The 20,000-nt window shown below is 40.6% G+C and overlaps 1 protein-coding gene across 1 annotated transcript in view; it reads left to right on the forward strand.

Annotated features, from left to right (window-relative positions):
* LOC138053264 (NLR family CARD domain-containing protein 3-like) overlaps positions 1–9,221 on the forward strand; it is a 28,922-nt gene extending 19,701 nt beyond the window's left edge. Inside the window, exons 5-10 of the mRNA XM_068899921.1 lie at positions 121–1,364; positions 3,122–3,196; positions 3,887–3,970; positions 4,069–4,128; positions 4,952–5,023; positions 5,803–9,221. Coding sequence (XP_068756022.1) covers positions 176–1,364; positions 3,122–3,196; positions 3,887–3,970; positions 4,069–4,128; positions 4,952–5,023; positions 5,803–9,221 — 4,899 coding nt within the window. The 5' untranslated portion in view covers positions 121–175. The remainder of the gene's footprint in view (positions 1–120; positions 1,365–3,121; positions 3,197–3,886; positions 3,971–4,068; positions 4,129–4,951; positions 5,024–5,802) is intronic.
* Positions 9,222–20,000: the final 10,779 nt, after the last annotated feature.

The following is a 20,000-nucleotide window of genomic DNA, read 5'->3' on the forward strand; positions in this document are numbered from 1 at the left end:
CTTTGAAGAGGCTCTTGGGCGGGATGAAACGCCGAGTCAGACTATAGCTAGCCGCAAGTATTTGATAATTGTTTTGCATAATGAATGTGTCTGGTAAGTTCCTTTTTTGTATGTGTTAAGGACACGGAATTGCTCTGGCTCAAGGCAACAGCTTTAATTACCACAACACTTAACTATGGCGTCAGGCACATGGCAGCAATCTCACGAACATGGCTCCAACAAAGTTCAAGTCATCATTTTGGCTTCTGAGTGGGGATCCAGTAAAGGCGGACTTTCCACAATCAACAGAGAGTTGGCCATACAGCTGGCTAAATTCCCAGAAGTCCAAATCACATACTTTTTACCGAAGTGCTCTGAGGAGGATAGGAAAGTAGCTCTCAGCCATGGCATAAAGATTCTCGAGGCAACACCACGGCCTGGGTTTGAAGAAATGGATTGGCTTAGCTTTCCCCCAACACATTTGGAGATTGATGTAATTCTTGGTCATGGTGTGAAACTCGGTCGTCAAGCTCAAGTTATTCGTGACCATTACAAATGCGTATGGTTTCAAGTAGTACACACTGACCCCGAGGAACTAGGCATGTTCAAATGTTACGAGAATCCAATCTCAAGGGGCGAGGAAAAGCACAATGTCGAAGTAGAACTGTGCAAGATGGCTAATTTCGTCATAGGAGTCGGGCCCAAGCTGGCAGAGGCCTTTCGCAAATATCTTCGCTGTTGTGAAAAAGATCAAGATGTTTTTGACTTCACTCCTGGTATTTTTAATGAATTTGTCAGTGTTCAACAAGTTCCTGAGGAAAGAAAACAACGCAGTGTCCTGGTGTTCGGTCGTGGAGATGCTGAAGATTTTGAGTTGAAAGGGTTTGACATTGCAGCAACATCTGTTGCGGCATTACCTGACACTCATCTTGTTTTTGTCGGAGCAGCCGATGGAAAACATGAGGAGATCGCCAATCGATTGCTTAAATGCGGTGTTCCTAAAAATCGCCTTAGGGTGAGAGGTTATATGAAAAGCCGAGAAAGCTTAAAGGAATTATTCTATGAAGTGGATCTTGTACTGATGCCTTCTAGAACAGAAGGATTTGGTTTGACAGGTCTGGAGGCTCTGTCAGCTGGGCTACCTGTGATCGTCAGCAAGAACTCTGGATTTGGAGAAGCCCTGTGCAATGTACCATTTGGTTCTTCATTCGTCATTGACTCTGAGGATCCCAATGCGTGGACAGCAGCTATCAAGGACATCTGGAACAAAAACAGGCAGACCAGGCTTGTTGAGGCTGAGGTTTTGCGTGACTCCTATGGAACTATGTACAGCTGGTCTGAGCAGTGCAAGGATCTTCTCAAAAAGATGATCAACTCGCTTAATGGTATGAACTAACAATGTATTTAAATCCCTTTATATCAAAATCGATTGACATCTAAATCTGCAATCCTGGCCATAAGTTGTTGGGACACCTCCCCTTTGGCGCTCTAAAACCCACGATTTCAACTACGTTCTTGACGTTTAGAAAATGATGAATAGAAGTAAGTCTAATTGATTCCCCTCCCCCCATGCAATTTAGAACGAAAATGAAGCTATTCTGATGACCAGAACGGATGTGGTTAAAAAGGAAAAGGGTGTTGGAACCGAACGTGATTGCTGAAAAATCTTTATTATTGGAATAAGACGTGAATATCTATCTTATAGTCACTTTAGTTGGAGAATACTGTTCTTGGAGGCGAACAATTCTTGAAACGTGGCTGTTCTGAAGCTGTTGTCAAGGTTTTTTTTTTTTCAAGATTTTTATCAACATTGACAGGGGGGGGGGGAGGGGGGCAAACGGGCCTACGCGGTCTATGTCTTAAGAAATGCTGCCTGTGCAGTCATCTGCCGTGAACTGTCCCAGAACGAGTGATCAGGATTGTAGAAAGTTGGTTAGCCGCCTGACGATCATGTAGAAATTTATTTTATCAAACGTTGATAATGGTCGAATAACCACCGTGAAAGATTTGGAAAGCTAAATGTTTCACGGTGGTTATTCGACCTTTACCAACTCCCTTGATAAAATAAATTTCTGTTTTAATCTCCCACCGACGGAGCACAACAGTTTCTTTAGAAACTAAAATTTTGTTGGCGATCTTGTAGACATAAAATGGCGAAGGGCAGCTTCATTAACTCAAAATTTGATGGAAGCGGCAGCTAAAAATCTAATTCACTGATACTGAACCCTTACAACGCTGAATAGAAAACTAAATACAGTCGAATTCAGTATCATATCTTGATTTTCTTGATAGTCATAGTTTTTTTCTTAGCTGTAAGCAATTCACGTAATAGTTCGGAAGTGCTAACCTTAGGCCTAATTACGCATAAAACAATATTTAGGCTTAACTGGTTAGCACTTCTAAAGGGTTTGGGCTTTTCCTACATTATAACCTTAGTCTCCACTTTTTACCCACGGTCTGCAGTCATCATTTTGCACTGACCAACTCAAAAATCCAACTTGAAAATCCAACTCGAAATCCTAACCTGGTAAATAAGAAAGGTCACCGCTATCTTGTGTTTTTGCTAAAAAAGGAGAGTTCCTTTCCCAGGGGATTAGTTTCTTTATTTGGTCTTTATGATGTCATTTGCCTATGCCCTCTGTACACTTGAAGACACTGATAACCACTGATGGATATGGGGGCCACCATGAGCATTCCCTGAATTAACTTGTGATAACCTTTCCAATGTCAAAAATATAATTATCGACCCCAGTAGCTCTTTGGATTATTTCAAGTGAGCATCTGAATCTTTCCTGTGACCTTCTGTTTTTAAGGAAAAAATGAATTCTACCTCCCACCAACAATCTTGGACAAAATTAGGTGGGAAATGTGACATACCACTGAACAATGGTCATTTCCTCGTTTGTCTGTGTAAGAAAAGATTAACTTCTGTGTACTTTCCCTCCTCCCCGTAATCCAATGTTGGTTAAGAAACGGCCAAAGGGGTTGCACGATAGTTTTCACCACATTATCAACATTGTTATAGGGTAGAGTGGGGACAAAATTGAGAGTGCATATCGGAGGATTTTCACTCCAGAATTTTTCCCCAGAGTTTTATCCAAGATTGCAGGTGTTTCAAATTTCTACTTTCAAATATTTACAGATATCTCTTTGACTGATCATGGCCTTTCACCAAAGAAAGCACGAGAGGAAGAGGAAGAGTCTAAGAAACAAGCAGGTAAAGTCATGTAAACCGAAGCAAATTTTAATCTGACTCTAAATTTAGCTGACAGAACAGTTCTTTGAATTAAGATTTTCTGGCAATTGTTAATGTAAGGTAAAGTCTGCTACGAGCCTAGAAGGCCCATCAGGCCGGAGCTTAAGGTTTCCGCAGCATGAAGCGACTAGGAGTAATTTTACTCCCCCCTGGAGTGGAAGCCAGTCCATCCCAGGGTTACCCTGAGCATAAATTCGCCGGTACCCATTTATACACCTGGGTAGAGAAATGCACCGTGAGAGTAACGTGTCTTGCCCAAGAACACAACACAATGTCTCCGGCCAGGACCAGAACCCGGACCACTCGATCCGGAGTCGAGCACACTAACCATGAGATCACCGCGTGAAATGTGTTGATGTACACTGTGGATACTGCTTGTGCAGTCTTACGTCTCCCAAACAACGAAACCTAGACACGTTCTTTTTATGTGTTGTGTTAGTTACGAACAGTAGATAGTTTAGGTGCCTGCTGTCTAGCTAGAAGAATTCCCAAAAGGGTCAATCAAATGGCTCGCTGCTGGTAAGAGTTGTTGAGCCAGAAATAATGAGATTAAGCTTCAAATAAGCTCGTATTGTGTATGCCGTTTATCATTTATGCGAATTCCAACTTACTGTAAAGTAATGTATGGTTTGTTGTATTTGACTTTTACAGATGTTTCTGCCAAGGAACAAACTCATCTCCTATTTACAAGTAAAGGCTTCCCATCTTCTTCTGTGGCTTCTCATCGAAGAGAAGGTATAAATGACCTTACGGGAATTTGACCATGTTGGATTCAATTTGACCATGTTTTTTTGTAACTCTGAAAGACTCACGTATTTCATTTATTTCGACAGATGCTTCCTGCGAGCCTCAGATGCCATCAGAAGCACAAGGAAAATTAAAGAGAAAGTCCGGTAAGGAATAATTAGGACTTTCACAAGTACAAAGCGGCTGTTGGAAGAACAATTCTCGAATAGAGCCTGTTTACTCACGTGATAAGGTGCCTTGGTTTCTTTAACTGAACAAAAGATGCAACGTTCAATTCCCGGGGGATTAGTTTCTAGACATTACCGTGACAGCGCTTTCTTTATTTGGCCTTTCTGGCGTCATGAGCCTAAACGTTGCGTACACTTGAAGACATAGATAACCTCAGTTGGATGCGGGGGAGACCGTGAGCATTGCCTGAATTGAAATTATGATAACCTTTCCAATATCAAAAATATAATTACCGACCTAAGTAGCACTTTGTATTATTTTTTTGTAAATAATTGCAATTATAATTTGTTTACTCACGGAACACCTTAAGAGCGCTCAGGAGCTCGTTTAACATGTGTCCGTGCATTCCGGATCAAACTGGAATTTGGCAGTGTTGGTTTTTCTGGAGAGGAGAATACCGGAGTACTTGAGAAAAACCACTCAGAGCAAGGAGATAACCAACAACAAACTAGACCCGCATATGACGCCGGGTCCGACAATCGAACCTCGGCCACATTGGTGGGAGGCGAGTCCTTTCACCCCTGCACCAGCCCTGTATCATCCCTGCGCCACCCCTGTGCCATCCTTGTGCCACCACTGCGCCACCGCTGCTCGAGTGGGCATCTTAATCTTTTCTGTGACCTTTTGCTATTAAGGCAAAAACTGAAGTGAGATAACGATTCAAATGAGCTCGTATCGTGTGCGCCGTTTATGCGAATGCCAACCTTCAGTCATGTATGGTTTGTTATGTGATTTTGACAGATGAACAACGTCAGGTCCTATTTACAAGGGAAAGCTCTCCATCTTCTTCCCTGGCTTCTCATCGAATGAAAGGTATATGCTGCCTTAACTAAGTGCGATAGAGGCAATTTGACCATGTTGGAAATCGACGCGGCGAAAAAAATCACATAATCTTAAAAATCAATATGTCCAAAATATTGCAGTAAAATGTGTTGCGCAAAAATGAGCAATTTTTACATATCAGCTTTTTTGCTCAGCCCAACGTGGTTTTAAAGTGGATTTATTACTTGATTATAATTGTCATTGCATTTCAATTTGAATATATTATTATTCTTGTAATATTGTGATGGCTTTATGTTAACTCGTGCTCGTTTTAGTTCTTACCTCTAAGCACTGTGATATGCAAGCATAACACTTATGCACGCCGGCAGAAAACAAACGTGGATAGGACAACAGGTTCATTTAGAAACTCTGCTTATGTGTGTACCAGAAATGACTTGTAAAGCGGCGATACGTGGGAAAATCAGCCAAGAGGGCTTGCATACCACTGACACCTCTAAATTAACTCACAGGATCAAATTTATCTTGTGATAGTCATTTTCTGACCCGCCAGCTTTGCGTCATTACATTCTCGCAATTTCTTCAAGAAACTTGACTCGCACACTTTATTCGTGTGAATAATGAATCTTAATGTGAAGACGGATTAGCTAGGAAATTGGTAAGCCAAGAATAGTCTACCAGAAGGAAGGGATGGATTTTCGCTTTGAAATTGGAAATCGTCTCTCACCCCTGAAAAAAGGAAAAGCTAGTAACTCTGAGTCAATCAACTTCTAAATTGACCCTATTTTCTTGGTGTTTGTTTGTTTTTGCAGCTAGTTCTTCATGTCAAAGTGATATCATAGAATCCATAAGACAAATTTACCAAAAGTGTGAAGGGGTGGTTTGCCCAGTTCCTTGGTGTGAAGGGTTCAGCTTCCAACTAGAGAACATTTTCACCAGACTTAGGATAGTCGCAAAAGAAAAGACACGCGGAACGCTGACGAAAGAAATCACCAACATGACAAGTATTTTTACATCACACGAAGATTGCCAACATCCACGGATTGTCCTGATTGAGGGTGAACCCGGCATGGGAAAGACGACCTACTGTCAAAAGCTGGCATATGATTGGGCAACTAAACAAGACCGCGAATGGGACGAGTCTTTCCCAAAAGTAGCGGTGCTCCTGCTCCTCAGATGTCGTGAAATTGATTCTAGCATCTGGGAAGCTATTGACGATCAAATTCTGCCGGAAGAAATTGACCCAGAATTGAAAGAAACGTTTTTCCGTTTCGTGCGAGAAAACCCTTCTAAAGTCCTGTTAGTGCTCGATGGGTTAGATGAGGTAGACCCTCAAAAATTGGCTGTGTTCTTTAGTCTTGTTCAAAGAAAGCTGCTCCCTGGTTGTCACATTGTTCTTACTTCTCGTCACGAAGCAGGAAGTAAAGTAAGACCTTACTCGGACACACTGTTGGAGATTGTGGGATTCACGAGCAGTGATGCGAAGTGTTTTATAAGGAAGTATTTTCGAGACGCAGTGCAAATGGGAGAGAAGCTGATAAATGTACTGTGGTATCCGTATGATGATGATGATGGTTGTGACGACGATGACCATGATGATCAGCATATTGACGGACCTTTAGCAGAACTGACAAAAAACCCTTTAAATACACTTCTGCTCTGTGTGCTTTTCGAAGATTATGGCGGCATTCTACCAAACAACAGAACACAGCTGTACGTAGAGATCGTTCTCTTCGTTTTGAGGCGATACGAAATGAAGAACCACTTACCAAGCAGTGGTAAAGACCTTCTAGTAGTTTACAAGAAGGAACTGATGACCCTAGGCAAAATGGCGCAAGAATCTCTTTTTAAAGGAGAACGGCATTTCGAAGACGTCGAAGGGAATTTCACGAAAAGCCTCTTCGTTAAATTTGGCTTTCTCTCCATCCAGGCTGGCGGTAGCAAGAGAACGCCTGGTTTCCGTTATAGCTTCTTTCACAAGAGTTTTCAAGAATTCTTCTCTGGTCTACATCTTGCGTTTTCCATCCTGGATGGAGCAATTAAACAGAAGTCAGTTCTGACCGACGAAAGATATTTTCATGAACTAAATAAAGTTTTCATGTTCATGAGTGGAATCATAGCATCGCAATCCGAGGAAACGGCAGTGTCGATTGTGAATGGTGTTGCCTCACTTGTAAATGTCAGAGGCCGCAGATCTCCGGATGCCGCGGAATTGTACCTGAACATGGCTTTAGATGTCATAGGAGAATGTAAAACTTGCTCCGAAAACCTGTATACTAAATTAGCTTATACCTTTGGCAAAATTCTTGATTTGACGGAAATTCGAATATACTTCCAATCACGTACGAGCATTCCTGCCTTTTCCCAGGCCCTCGCAGTAAACACCTCCCTTACTACTTTGCATTTGTCTTGCACCTCCATTGGTGCTGAGGGTGCTACATCACTTTCCCAGGCCCTCGCAGTAAACACCTCCCTTACTACTTTGAATTTGTCTTTTAACTCCATTGGTGCTGAGGGTGCTACATCACTTTCCCAGGCCCTCGCAGTAAACACCTCCCTTACTACTTTGGATTTGTCTGACAACGGCATTCGTCCTGAGGGTGCTACATCACTTTCCCAGGCCCTCGCAGTAAACACCTCCCTTACTACTTTGAATTTGTCTCGGAGCTCCATTGGTGCTGAGGTTGCTACACCACTTTCCCAGGCCCTCGCAGTAAACACCTTCCTTACTACTTTGGATTTGTCTGACAACGGCATTCGTCCTGAGGGTGCTACATCACTTTCCCAGGCCCTCGCAGTAAACACCTCCCTTACTACTTTGAATTTGTCTCGGAACTCCATTGGTGCTGAGGGTGCTACATCACTTTCCCAGGCCCTCGCAGTAAACACCTCCCTTACTACTTTGGATGTGTCTGTCAACCGCATTCGTCTTGAGGGTGCTACATCACTTTTCCAGGCCCTCGTAGTAAACACCTCCCTTACTACTTTGAATTTGTCTCGGAACTCCATTGGTGCTGAGGGTGCTACATCACTTTTTCAGGCCCTCGCCGTAAACACCTCCCTTACTACTTTGGATTTGTCTGAGAACTTCGTTGGTGATGAGTGTGCTACATCACTTTCCCAGGCCCTCGCAGTAAACACCTTCCTTACTACTTTGTATTTGTCTTACAACTCCATTGGTGCTGAGGGTGCTACATCACTTTCCCAGGCCCTGGAAGTTAACACCTCCCTTACTGCTTTGGATTTGTGTGGGAACTCCATTGGTGTCGAGGGTGCTACTTCACTTTCCCAGGCTCTCGCAGTAAACACCTCCCTTACTACTTTGAATTTGTCTCGTAACTCCATTGGTGCTGAAGGTGCTACATCACTTTCCCAGGCCCTCGCAGTAAACACCTCCCTTACTGCTTTGGATTTGTGTGGGAACTCCATTGGTGTCGAGGGTGCTACTTCACTTTCCCAGGCCCTCGCAGTAAACACCTCCCTTACTACTTTGGATTTGTCTTACAACTCCATTGGTGCTGAGGGTGCTACTTCACTTTCCCAGGCCCTCGCAGTAAACACCTCCCTTACTACTTTGAATTTGTCTCGGAACTCCATTGGTGATGAGGGTGCTGCTTCACTTTCCCAGGCCCTTGAAGTAAACACCTCCCTTACTACCTTGGATTTGTCTGTCAACTGCATTCGTCTTGCGGGTGCTACATCACTTTCCCAGGCCCTCGCAGTAAACACCTCCCTTACTACTTTGAATTTGTCTCGGAACTCCATCGGTGATGGGGGTGCTACTTCACTTTCCCAGGCCCTGGAAGTAAACACCTCCCTTACTACCTTGGATTTGTCTGTCAACTGCATTCGTCTTGAGGGTGCTACTTCACTTTCCCAGGCCCTCACAGTAAACACCTCCCTTACTACTTTGAATTTGTCTCGGAACTCCATTGTTGCTGAGGGTGCTACTTCACTTTCTCAGGCCCTCGCAGTAAACACCTCCCTTACTGCTTTGAATTTGTCTGAAAACTCCATTGGTGATGCGGGTGCTACTTCACTTTCCCAGGCCCTCGCAGTAAACACCTCTCTTACTACTTTGGATTTGTCTGGCAACTGCATTGGTGATGAGGGTGCTACTTCACTTTCCGAGGCCCTCACAGTAAACACCTCCCTTACTACGTTGTATTTGTCTGGCAACTTCATTGGTGCTCCTCGCCTTAGTTTAGACTCTCGCATCAGACTTGTGTGATGTGCGTGATATTCTTTCTAAAGGTTTCAGTGTTTACATCGACGCCAACAGGACCCATGGTCCTTAGGGACCTTAAGCAAGGACGACGACAACGGCTACGAGAACGTCATTGGTGCTCCTCGCCTTAGTTTAGACTCTCGCATCAAACTTTTCCGAGTTAAAATAGAGAATTAAGGATTATTAGGGACCTTAAGCAAGGACGACGACGACGACGACGGATACGAGAACGTTGGTTAAAAATATTATTTCCCGTTACTGTAATAATTTTGCGATTACTCCATGTCTCTCTTCGGCTTGGAAAGTGTGAATACACAATCCAAGGATGAAGTTGATGAGAACGGTGTGGGTGGATGTTCAGAGAGAAAATTGAAAATTCCTAGTCATGTGCTCTCGTTCTCTACATGACCTCAAATTTGAACATTTCACGTCGTAGTCAAGACGAGAACGGCAAAGAAATGTATCAAGATGTAAAGCGCACGTGCAGGGCGTGCAAAGCTATTGTTTCTGCTCGCTAAATATGCAAATTTATGGCGTTCTTGTAGCCGTTTGTCGTCAGCTCAAGGTCCATATTATCTTTTAGAGTTCACGGTGTTGTTGTTGAATTTGACGACTATCTCACTTCACCTCCTCACCCCTTGTTCGTTGGTTTAGCATGCATTGAAAGGTTAAAAGTCACTTTTTTGCTAGTGCGTCACGAGAAATGAAGGGCTTACATACATAGAAATACACCCATTTTGTCCCTTGAGATATGTTTCAGTTAAAGTGTTACTCTGATAAAAAAACACAGTCGAGTCTTTTTTCCTTCGGATTTTGAAATTGTGTTTGCTGAACACTTGACTGGCCAAATGTTTGGCTTTTTTGTGGTCCGCCATTACTTACGTTCACAACTGACCGATTGGACATTAGAGGGTTGGATCTAGGGGTAAGTGACTTCATTTACTGACTAGTTAAACGTTTCAGCGCGTAAATGCAGTTTATTATATATGCAAAACACGAGTTTAAAGTCTGAAAGCACGAAACTCCCCTGCTGCATATCAGGTCAGCCACGTACACACGCACTGTCACTTGTGAGTCTTTGACGTCATTTTCTCCTCGATCCAGCTCTCTCAAGAATTTAAAGTTAGTAATGGCAGAACCATTTAATAGGAAAATGTCAGTTAAAATTTTGAAATCAAAGCTTAAAACTTGGGTCACTTAGTGTTAACGTAGTTTTGAAATCCAAAGAAAAAGAAGAATTGATTTTTTGGTCATAGTACGGCTTTAAGACATTTTACATAAAATAGAAAGGACGATGTGCTACTCAAGATGTCCGCATAGATGATAGACAGCAGGCGCGCAATCCGATGACTTTTTATGACTAACGTCAGTTGCCTTTTTTAATCTACTTCAATTTCACATAGAACTCAAGTCGGTCAAATGCTAAAAGCGCCAGTTTCGTTGCACCACATTTTTGTCTCTTTTTTAAAATAGACCAAATTGGCTAACTCATTGTTTAGCCCAATTGAGATCCTTTCAGAATAAAACGTTTTTTTCCAAGTGTTTTCATATTATTTAAATATGAATGCTACATTACCATGTAAATGCATTATAAACGCCGAGAGATTTGAATGGAAACTACCCCTAGTGTAAGCGTAGTCTAAGAATGTGTCTGTAAATGAATGGTGTTCAGAAGTTACTGTAATGATATCAAAGAATGCTGCGGGTTTTCACATTCAGGTTCAGTAATCTGACAAGATTCTTGTAAAATGTTATTTACGTGTTAATAATAAATGAATTTTAGTGGCAACTATTTAAGGCAAATGCTAGTTTCAATAGGCCATTTTCCAAATATCAAATATTCAGCTTGATAGTGAGGACAAAAAAAATAGAAACACTATGGAATGAATGTGAAAAATATTTACATATTATTCGCTTTCCTTTGTCTTTATCCTCTAAATCTCTCTTTCAAGCTTAATTTTAATATATCGGAAAAGGCCTATTCAGTGCTTTAATTGATGCATTAATATGTACATTAATGTTGTTAGGTCTATTAAGCTGTGAAGATTACTGCAGCTTTCCACATTCAGGTTCAACAAATCTGACAACATCCTTATAAAGTTATTTCTCAAGGTGTTCACTTAAATGGTGTTTTTATTCTGCGTAAGCGATATCTATATATTCCTGCGTAGCGTTATTAGCCTCGCTTTCATTGCGAAACAAACAATCTTTGTGGTATCCTTTTAATGCAATTTTACAAAGGTCTTATCAATGAAGTTTCTTCATTACTTTGCTTTGTGTAAATATAGTGTTTTGTTTACGAATTAAATCAATTTAACAAGAGAGTTTGATAGGTTTATTCTACTTATCGGGAGCAGCGAGTTTAAGAGGGTCCTGATATGCTCTTACCTGAGGATTACCATAGAAACATCTTTCAACCCGAGTTCAAGGCTCATACTGTCATTTACCGTAAGAAACGAAAACGTTCATCCCCACGGTCGGGTTGTTAGGGTAAGGAGACTTTCTTACAGACAAAAAAGAAAACGTTTTCTTGTTTTCTTCTATTTCCTTTGTTAACCCTTTTATTCCCAAGATCGAAAAGTCCATTTTCCTAACTAGTGCCACAGATTTATTTGTTGAGTAGTCATGAGAATTTGGTGTTAAATCACATCTCTTAAGCTGATAATTCTCTTCTTTGTCAATACCTGTTTGACAGAGATTTTATTGAGATTATGAGGAGAATTTACGTGCTGATTACTGCTGGGAGTCAAAGACTGAGCCCTTACCCCACTATCTACCCCTTAGTCTCCAAGTATCTTTATCGTATCTGAAATGAATGCATATTTGAAGTGCGGGTTAAAAACGAAAGAGAGAAGTGATCCTCACACTTATCTGGACAATTTAAGAAATTGTCTCTTATAATATACACCCTAACCCCACTAACTACCCCATAGTCTCCAAGTATCTTTATCGTATCTGAAATGAATGAATATTTGAAGTGCGGGTTAAAGACGAAAGAGAGAAGTGATCCTCTCACGTATCTGGACAATTTCAGCAATTGTCTCTTATAGTAGACACACTTACCCCACTACCTACCCCTTAGTCTCCAAGTATCTTTATCGTATCTGAAATGAATGCATATTTGAAGTGCGGGTTAAAGACGAAAGAGAGAAGTGATCCTCTCATGTATCTGGACAATTTAAGAGATTGTGTCTTATTGTAGACACACTTACCCCACTATCTACCGCATAGTTTTAGAGGATCTTTATCGTATCTGAAATTAAGAGTTTGTTATTGTATCGTATCTGTAATTCAGGGTTTGTTTCCACAGTGCGTTCTCAATTTATTCAGAGTTGAGGGCGGGGCTTTCACGGGGGTACCTCCTCGGGACACTGTTGATTAATATATTTATTAATGACTGGAATTACGCGGTCCCGGACGTGTCTTTGAAATTATACGGTGATGAAACGACTCTGTATGCATTAGATGTCTCGCCCATTGCCCCACACTTTGTTGTGAACCAGGGTCTCATGCAGCAGCTTTTCGGAGTGGTTCGATGCAAACTATTTGTTGATAAACAATGCCAAGACGCAAGCCCTTCCGATCGGTCCTTGCAAGACTAGTACGATCTTGACTTAACGTTGAGTGGTTCTGGCGTTACTAAACTTCCCTCTATTAGAATCCTAGGCGTGGAACTTGGTAGCCTGTTAGACTTTAGAGAGCATATTTCCAGTCAGTTAAAAAAGGCGTATGCGAAGACCGGCGCACGTAGGAGAATTATGGTTTTGTACCTATGGACGTTATGCCAGCATTATACAAATCTCTCATTTTACATTAAATGGGATTAATCTTTGCGTTCTCAAATTTAATCTTAATTTTTGCCTACAAGTGCGCTCAACTGTGGAATAAACTTCCAGTTAAAGTCAAGCTGGCCGATAATGTTAAGCTAAGATCAATTCAGCTGCAATTTTTATTCTTTTTTATATATACTAGATATTATAATTGTAGATTTAATGCACGTTCGTATTTTGAACGAGCACTTGTGCCCTTAAACGATAACGTGGTTAAATAAATTATTGTATTGTATTGTATTGTATTGTATAGGAAAGATATATGTTTACAATCATTTCTTTTGTTATTCAAATTTGCCAGCCACAGGAACAAAAGACCTTTTGTTTCGACAGCCAATGAGGATCTGGTTGGCACATTAATGACAATATGTGACGTCAACGATATCTTCCCTATTGTATTGTATTGTAAATGAAAGTACATTTGAAGTGCGGGTTATAGACTAAAGAGGGAAGTGACCCTCTCACTTATCCGGACAATTTAAGCAATTGTCTCCTGATAGAAACCTGGAAAATTCAGGTGGCTCTAAACTGAGTGACTTCAGTCATTTCTCAGTTGGCAGAGCACTGTATTGGCATCGCAGAGGGTCATGGATTCAAATCCCGTTGGAGCCACCTGAATTTTTCAGGTGTCAAATAGAGACAATTGGTTTAATTGTCCAGATAAATGTTCATGAGGATCACTTCTTTCTTTCGTTTATCGTATCCCTTGGTAAATGGAAATCCTTTGCATGGTGGCTTTCAATCTTCCCTCTCAAGAACCTTTCCCTTGCTTAATGTAATTCAAAGTGTCTTCACATCGGGCCTGTAGGTAACGTCCTGTTTCTCGAATATACGGAAAATGCCATTGGTGAAACGACCATGCGCGTACTTGAAAAATCTATTCTGTTACATGGTCCTTATACTAGTTAAGAGGCACCCGCAGTTTTTTTATGCCTTAAGCTTCTTCCATTTAAAGATAATGCTTTAATGGCATCTGAAATGCGCTCGAAAAGCTTCGGAACCTTCCAAAAACGGACCCCTGCGTGTTCATTTTGGAGAAGTAAAAGCGCTCTGGCGTGTCGGTTCTCTGCAATCATGAGCCAGCAAAATTTGTGTACGCCTTAGGCGTTTGATTCTGGAAGGATTTTTTTCAGTCGGAGGAATCACGTGATCTTCTGCATGACGCCGCTATCTTCAGCTTGTTAATATGGAAAAAAAATGCAAACAAAGACGGATTCCGAGAAAGATTTTCGGTTAAAGTGAAGGCAGACGGCAGGGTCTCATCACAGAACCATAGAAATTGTTTCATTCTAGCGCCACATTGTTCGTTTCAGTACTCGCTCGACAGCTTTGTTTCTTGGTAAAAGACAATTTCGACAAAACTTTACCGTTTTCTTAGACAATCAACTAAATCTTCCTTTATAGAGCAGTTATCTTCATTAGACACCGTAAAAGTCGTGCCGGCCATTCGGTGAACAAAATAAGAAAATAAAAGTTCAGTAATAAGCTTGAAATGAGCAAGAACGTCCTTGCGGTCACAAATCTTGCTTCCTTTTTGCTGGGCATTGGAAACCAGTTTTTCTTTGTGGATCGTTTGTCTGATCCGAGTCTTGTGTGCTTGGCCTTATTTATTGGAGGGTTCTATGGAAACAATAGAAAAATAGTTTCACTAGAAAGCAAATCATGTTTGTTTTTGCTCAAGAAGCAAGTATGATTTAGGTTTTAACGATTATTTCCACCGAGATACATCTCAGTTTTATCGTAACTTTAAAAAGTCGAGAAACGCGATTTAATGGCTTCTGTGCTGGAAGAAAACGACGTTCTAGCTGTTACCCACAGGAGTCAGGAAAAGTCTGATTTTTCTAACTGTTTGTCGTTTTAGTCGAAATGGAACGAGAACGACATGTTACCGTGTTTAGTTGTCTGTCCGCTACAAAGCGTTATCGCTGATCAGCGAAGGCATCCTTCGTTTAGATTTCTTTTTTTCGGAGTTTCTTCGTCAGCCATTGGTAAAACGCCTACTCAAGAGGTGTCGTACTGTTTACATCCAAAATTACTTTCGGTGTGCTATGATTGGCTAATTATCGACAGCTCGCAAAGCGCAACATAAGACAGGCAACGCAAGCAACATTCGAAATTCTAAGAGACACGGGCAGGCTCTTTTACTCTGCCTTTTAACATGAAGAAAGAGCAAGATAACAAACTCGACGGACGCATTTGTAAAGTTTTTGTTTCAATTTTTGAGAAATATTAAGCCATTGACAAGGTTTTCGTTCGGCTACGCTCAGTCATTGGTAAACGAAAATCTCTTGTCAGCTTGTTGACCGCGTTTCCTTAGCGCCGGCCTCACGTACCAGCTTACCGTTCTGATTGGTTTGATTGCTTGTCTGTGTCCATTGTGCTTACCTACCTTAATTGCTTCTATTTGAGCTGAACGGCACTTAGAAACACGTTCCATGTTTTTTGCCATACTTGTTTTGCATCATTTTAGAGGAAATACACGGTCTTTCTTGATAATCTATCGAATCAACCTTGTATTCTCTCACGTGTTTTAAAGGCTCCTCGTTGACTGAGTCTGAGCAGCTATCTTCATCGGAGGAGAACGCACACGACTTGATGCCAAAAGACTGTGAGACTGAAAGAGAAAGAGATTTCATTAGCTGGTGCGGCAAGTTTTTTCCTCCTGTAAACATCACTTTGAATAAGATATTTCGCTATATCTGATTGGTTAAAACCACACGCATAATTCACCATAACCAGCTGCTGTTTACCAAATTTAGAAAGAAACTTCGTCATATTGAATCGATGACGTCATAAGTGCAGCCCGCTGCAGACTATTGAACCGTTGACCGAAAAAAGCTGGGGACGAGATTGTGTTATTTTTGTTGAGCAGAAAAATGGCTGCGAGTAGGTTTAGAAGTTTGAGCGAAGAAAATATTTTGAATGAATAATAAAGCAATTATTGAATTCGGCTTTCGTAGAATATGAAGAATTCTGCAGATCTCGGAGGATGTTATCCACCTCGGCCTTCGGCCTTGGTGGATAACACCCTCCTCGACCTGCAGAATTCTTCATATCCTACTCAGCCTCATTCAATAATTGCTAATTATTATTATCATTTATTTACTTAATATAGCGCCTTTTAACATTAAAATGATCAAAGGCGCGTTACATTCATTTAAAAATATATGTTAAAATACAATAACTATAGAGAATCATAAGAACTATCTATAAAACCTAATACTAAAAATACAAAATTGACCACCCACGCCCCCCCTTCCCCCCACGCTCAATGCCATTGCTAAGAATTACTTGTTGTAAGCTAAATTAAAAAGATATGTCGTAAGTTCTTTCTTAAAAATGCTAAGATACTAAGTGAAGTCATTTCCCGAATATTTGCTGGAAGGCTGTTCCACAGTGTGGGGGCAGCAGCATAGAAAGAACAAGCTCCTAATGTAGAAAATAATGAAAAATTTCATCTAAGGGAATAATATATAACATATAATATCGTTCCCAAATTCCTTACGTTAACCGAAGGATCAATCATATGATCACCTACATGAAGTACATGTACTGATGGACTTAATTTATTAAACTACTAACGAGTTCCAATAACTAAAAATTCAGTTTTATCATCATTGAGTAACAGCCGTCCTTCAATAAACCAGTTTCTTATATCTTTAATGCAATCCTCCATTACTTTGCATAAGTGTAAACAAAAGAACTAACCTAAATGTATCCGGATACGTGTGGTCGCGGTCTCAATACAAGGTCACCGGTAGCCTCTCAGCCATTCATAGGCTTTGTCACTGAGATGGCCTATTTAGCATTACTCAATTTCACATATATTGTTTGCACTCTAGTATTCCACTGTTTTACCCACCTTGGCCAAAGGACCTCTCAAACTGCTGACTCCCGTAAACGTCTTTATAAAAACGTTTTAGCCCCCTCTAACCAATCTGAAATTGCCCTTACCCCGCTTCTTTTTTCGTCAGACTGTTTAAATAGTTGTCTAATGACGCAAAACGTTCACTGCAGGATTGCGAGGACTACTTCAAACAAAAAACAAGCAAACAACAAAAAAGAGCACGTGTGTTGGTCCGGAAAAGATCTTAACCAAACAGGTCCCTTGCTATCGCATTGGCATATCCAGGTGCGCTTTTTAGTTGCTTGGACAAACAAACAACCGAGCGGGAAAGAAAATAACAACAAACAAACAATGATTACAAAGAAATTTTTAATGAATGGGCCTCACCTCGTAATTTAAATTCTTTATCTCTGATTCACTGCTGTGACATTTTTCTCGGCTGACCAGGGTTGGTGTAGACCTGGTACAAGGATCTGAAACAGGTTACGAATATTTCAATTGCTACTTGAAGCTACCTTACGACAAATCAAATAACGTGTCGACGTCGAGAGTGTCACAGAACATTAGATTAATCTCCTTCCGTCATAAGGGCCGCACTTAAAGTTCTGAGTCTGTCAGAAAGCTAGACGATTTTAACTCTTCAACAGGGAACCCCTCAATGGCGAAATCAACATCTTGGTCCACTGAGATAATATGTCCCCTTACAAGGGTAGTGTCATGAATTGTTAGCAAAAATCTGGAAAGCAAAGGAGACCTGTTTCCTGATGGCAAGCAAAAAATAATGGCCAAATTTTCTTTAAAACAGCTACTTTAGCTGACAGAAACCATTCTTAAGTGTTTTTGGTTACGCGTAGCCAAGATTAAAATGAATGCCAACTTGAGAACGCCGGGCCGACGTTTTCAAGCTTTCCCCTTGTATCTTAAATGAAATCAGTAATAACTTAGTGTGGCTCTCTTTTTTTTTTTTTTTTTTTCGATTTAATCAAAGTCATTGAAAATTGATTTAGTAAATATGTGGTCAAATTCCCATTATAATGCCCCGGCCTTAACCCTTTTCTCTTAAGAGCGGCATTTCTGTGTCCGGACCCAATCCTCCAGGAATTGTACTCTATTGTCATGCAAATGTTGTCGTTTGTTTTCTTTGAGATCACGTGAGCAAAGACCAAGAATTGCTTTGTATCCGGTTGCTCATAAATTTGCTATCAAAGTGGAGAATATCCACGGTCAATGTTATGTGCAGACTGCAGAGCAGCGCGCAGTTGTTCCAAGCCCGATAAAGCTAATCCTGGATTAATGGAAACTTGAATTTGCTGTTTATATGATGAAGCGCGCGATGGATTTGAGATGGCTATAACGAGTCTCCTATCCAACGAACACGAATGGAATAATTGTGTTTACTTATTAAATTTTCATTAAATTCGTAACGCTTGGACACACAGAAGTTAAAGACAATCAGTTTCCAGCTTCACAGCTCTTGAGGGAATCAGTTGCATATTAGGTCATACGGTATATTAGCTGATAACCGAGATTGATTAAACCAATCATAAAGCTAGAAATGCAATATCCGAGTTCGGAAATTTAATAGTTAAGCCAAATAATACCGAGCGTTTTAGTCAATTTGTTACTTGTAGATATGCTAATAACCTAGCCCACATTAGAGGCACCAATATGTGGGAAATTATTGTTATAATTTATATTTGTATTTATAATTATTGTAATATTTATTATATCTTGACCTTGTACTAGTTTGTATATTATTTGGCTGACCCTGCATGTAATTCGGGCTTTAAAAATGATTTGACTTGATTTGATTATTCCACGAGGGTGCGTTGGCTATGAGCAGGAGCCCATCACCCGGAGCCTCCATCTCCCACATAAACCCTTGGAGACAACCTTTTCCCATATCTTGTTATTTTTAGAATACGGCCCGCTAATTTAGCCAATTACAGCGCGCGTACTATCTGAGAGATATAATAAATATTATTTATTGGTCACATTAAATTCTATATAGTGAGGTATTTAGATGTACATACTTTTATTTTCTTTTGAGCTTTTCAGCTCTCCGATTGTTACAGTTCGATGCAGTGCACCGCCGCCATCTTTGAAATTGAAGGTAAGTTCGTGATGAGTGGGGATATATTTTGTCCTGGTGCATAGTAGCTGTAGTACGTCAATAAGATTCATACAATTGAAGCCAGCCAGGAACCGGCAACCATGATGTAAGCGTTAGAGGCCGAATGATTTTGGATTCAAAAAAAAAATTGAAGTTCAATGATTGGGTTTTGAGGAGACTTGAGAGAAAAATTACCTTTATCAAGGAGATTTGATAATCCCTACGGGAAACGGGAGATTCGCTGTGTATAATAATAATAGTTTATTGGAAACCAAAATTGCAGCCGTGAGACTGATTTACATTGGTAAGAACTATTAAGTATTTTATACATATATAACAATCTAGTAACTATATTACACAAACTTAAAAAAAAAACGTCCTAAAATTAAAAGAGGAACACTTCATACAGCTGAAAGGTTGATAGATGAGATAATAAATGATTTTTGAAACGTTCAGTTTTTACAACGTTGAACTTGATTCAATGAAAAAGTCGTTTGTTCCTCAATAAACAGTATCAAGTATCAACTTTGAAAGTTCGGAAGGTTGAATAACTTAACTTGTGGCTTGGATTCTTGATGAGTTCCTCACATAACACTTGTCTGCAGTGTGCGAGAGATCTTAGATAAGAGGATTCCAATTTGCTGTAATCATTGTATTAGGGAGCTTAAGCCACGACAACGGCGACGGCAACGGGAACGTCACAAATTTGCATATTTAGTGAGCAAAAACAATAGCTTTGCCGTCGTCTGCAAAACAACAACGTGAAATAGCCAAAATTGAGGTTTTATGACGAACAGCTACTACAATTACGACACATTCTACAACTACTATACGTAAATACTTCGTCTACTACGTATACTACAAATACTACAGGTACTTCGCATATAACAGCTACTATCGTCACTGGATCCGAGCAGTGTCATACCTGCGACAAAATGTGCCCCCACATACATCATCCACCTACCTTAACTTTCAAGATGGTGGCCAATTCG

The sequence above is a fragment of the Montipora capricornis genome, chromosome 6, assembly GCF_036669925.1.
Source record: "Montipora capricornis isolate CH-2021 chromosome 6, ASM3666992v2, whole genome shotgun sequence".
Taxonomy (NCBI): Eukaryota; Metazoa; Cnidaria; class Anthozoa; order Scleractinia; family Acroporidae; genus Montipora; species Montipora capricornis.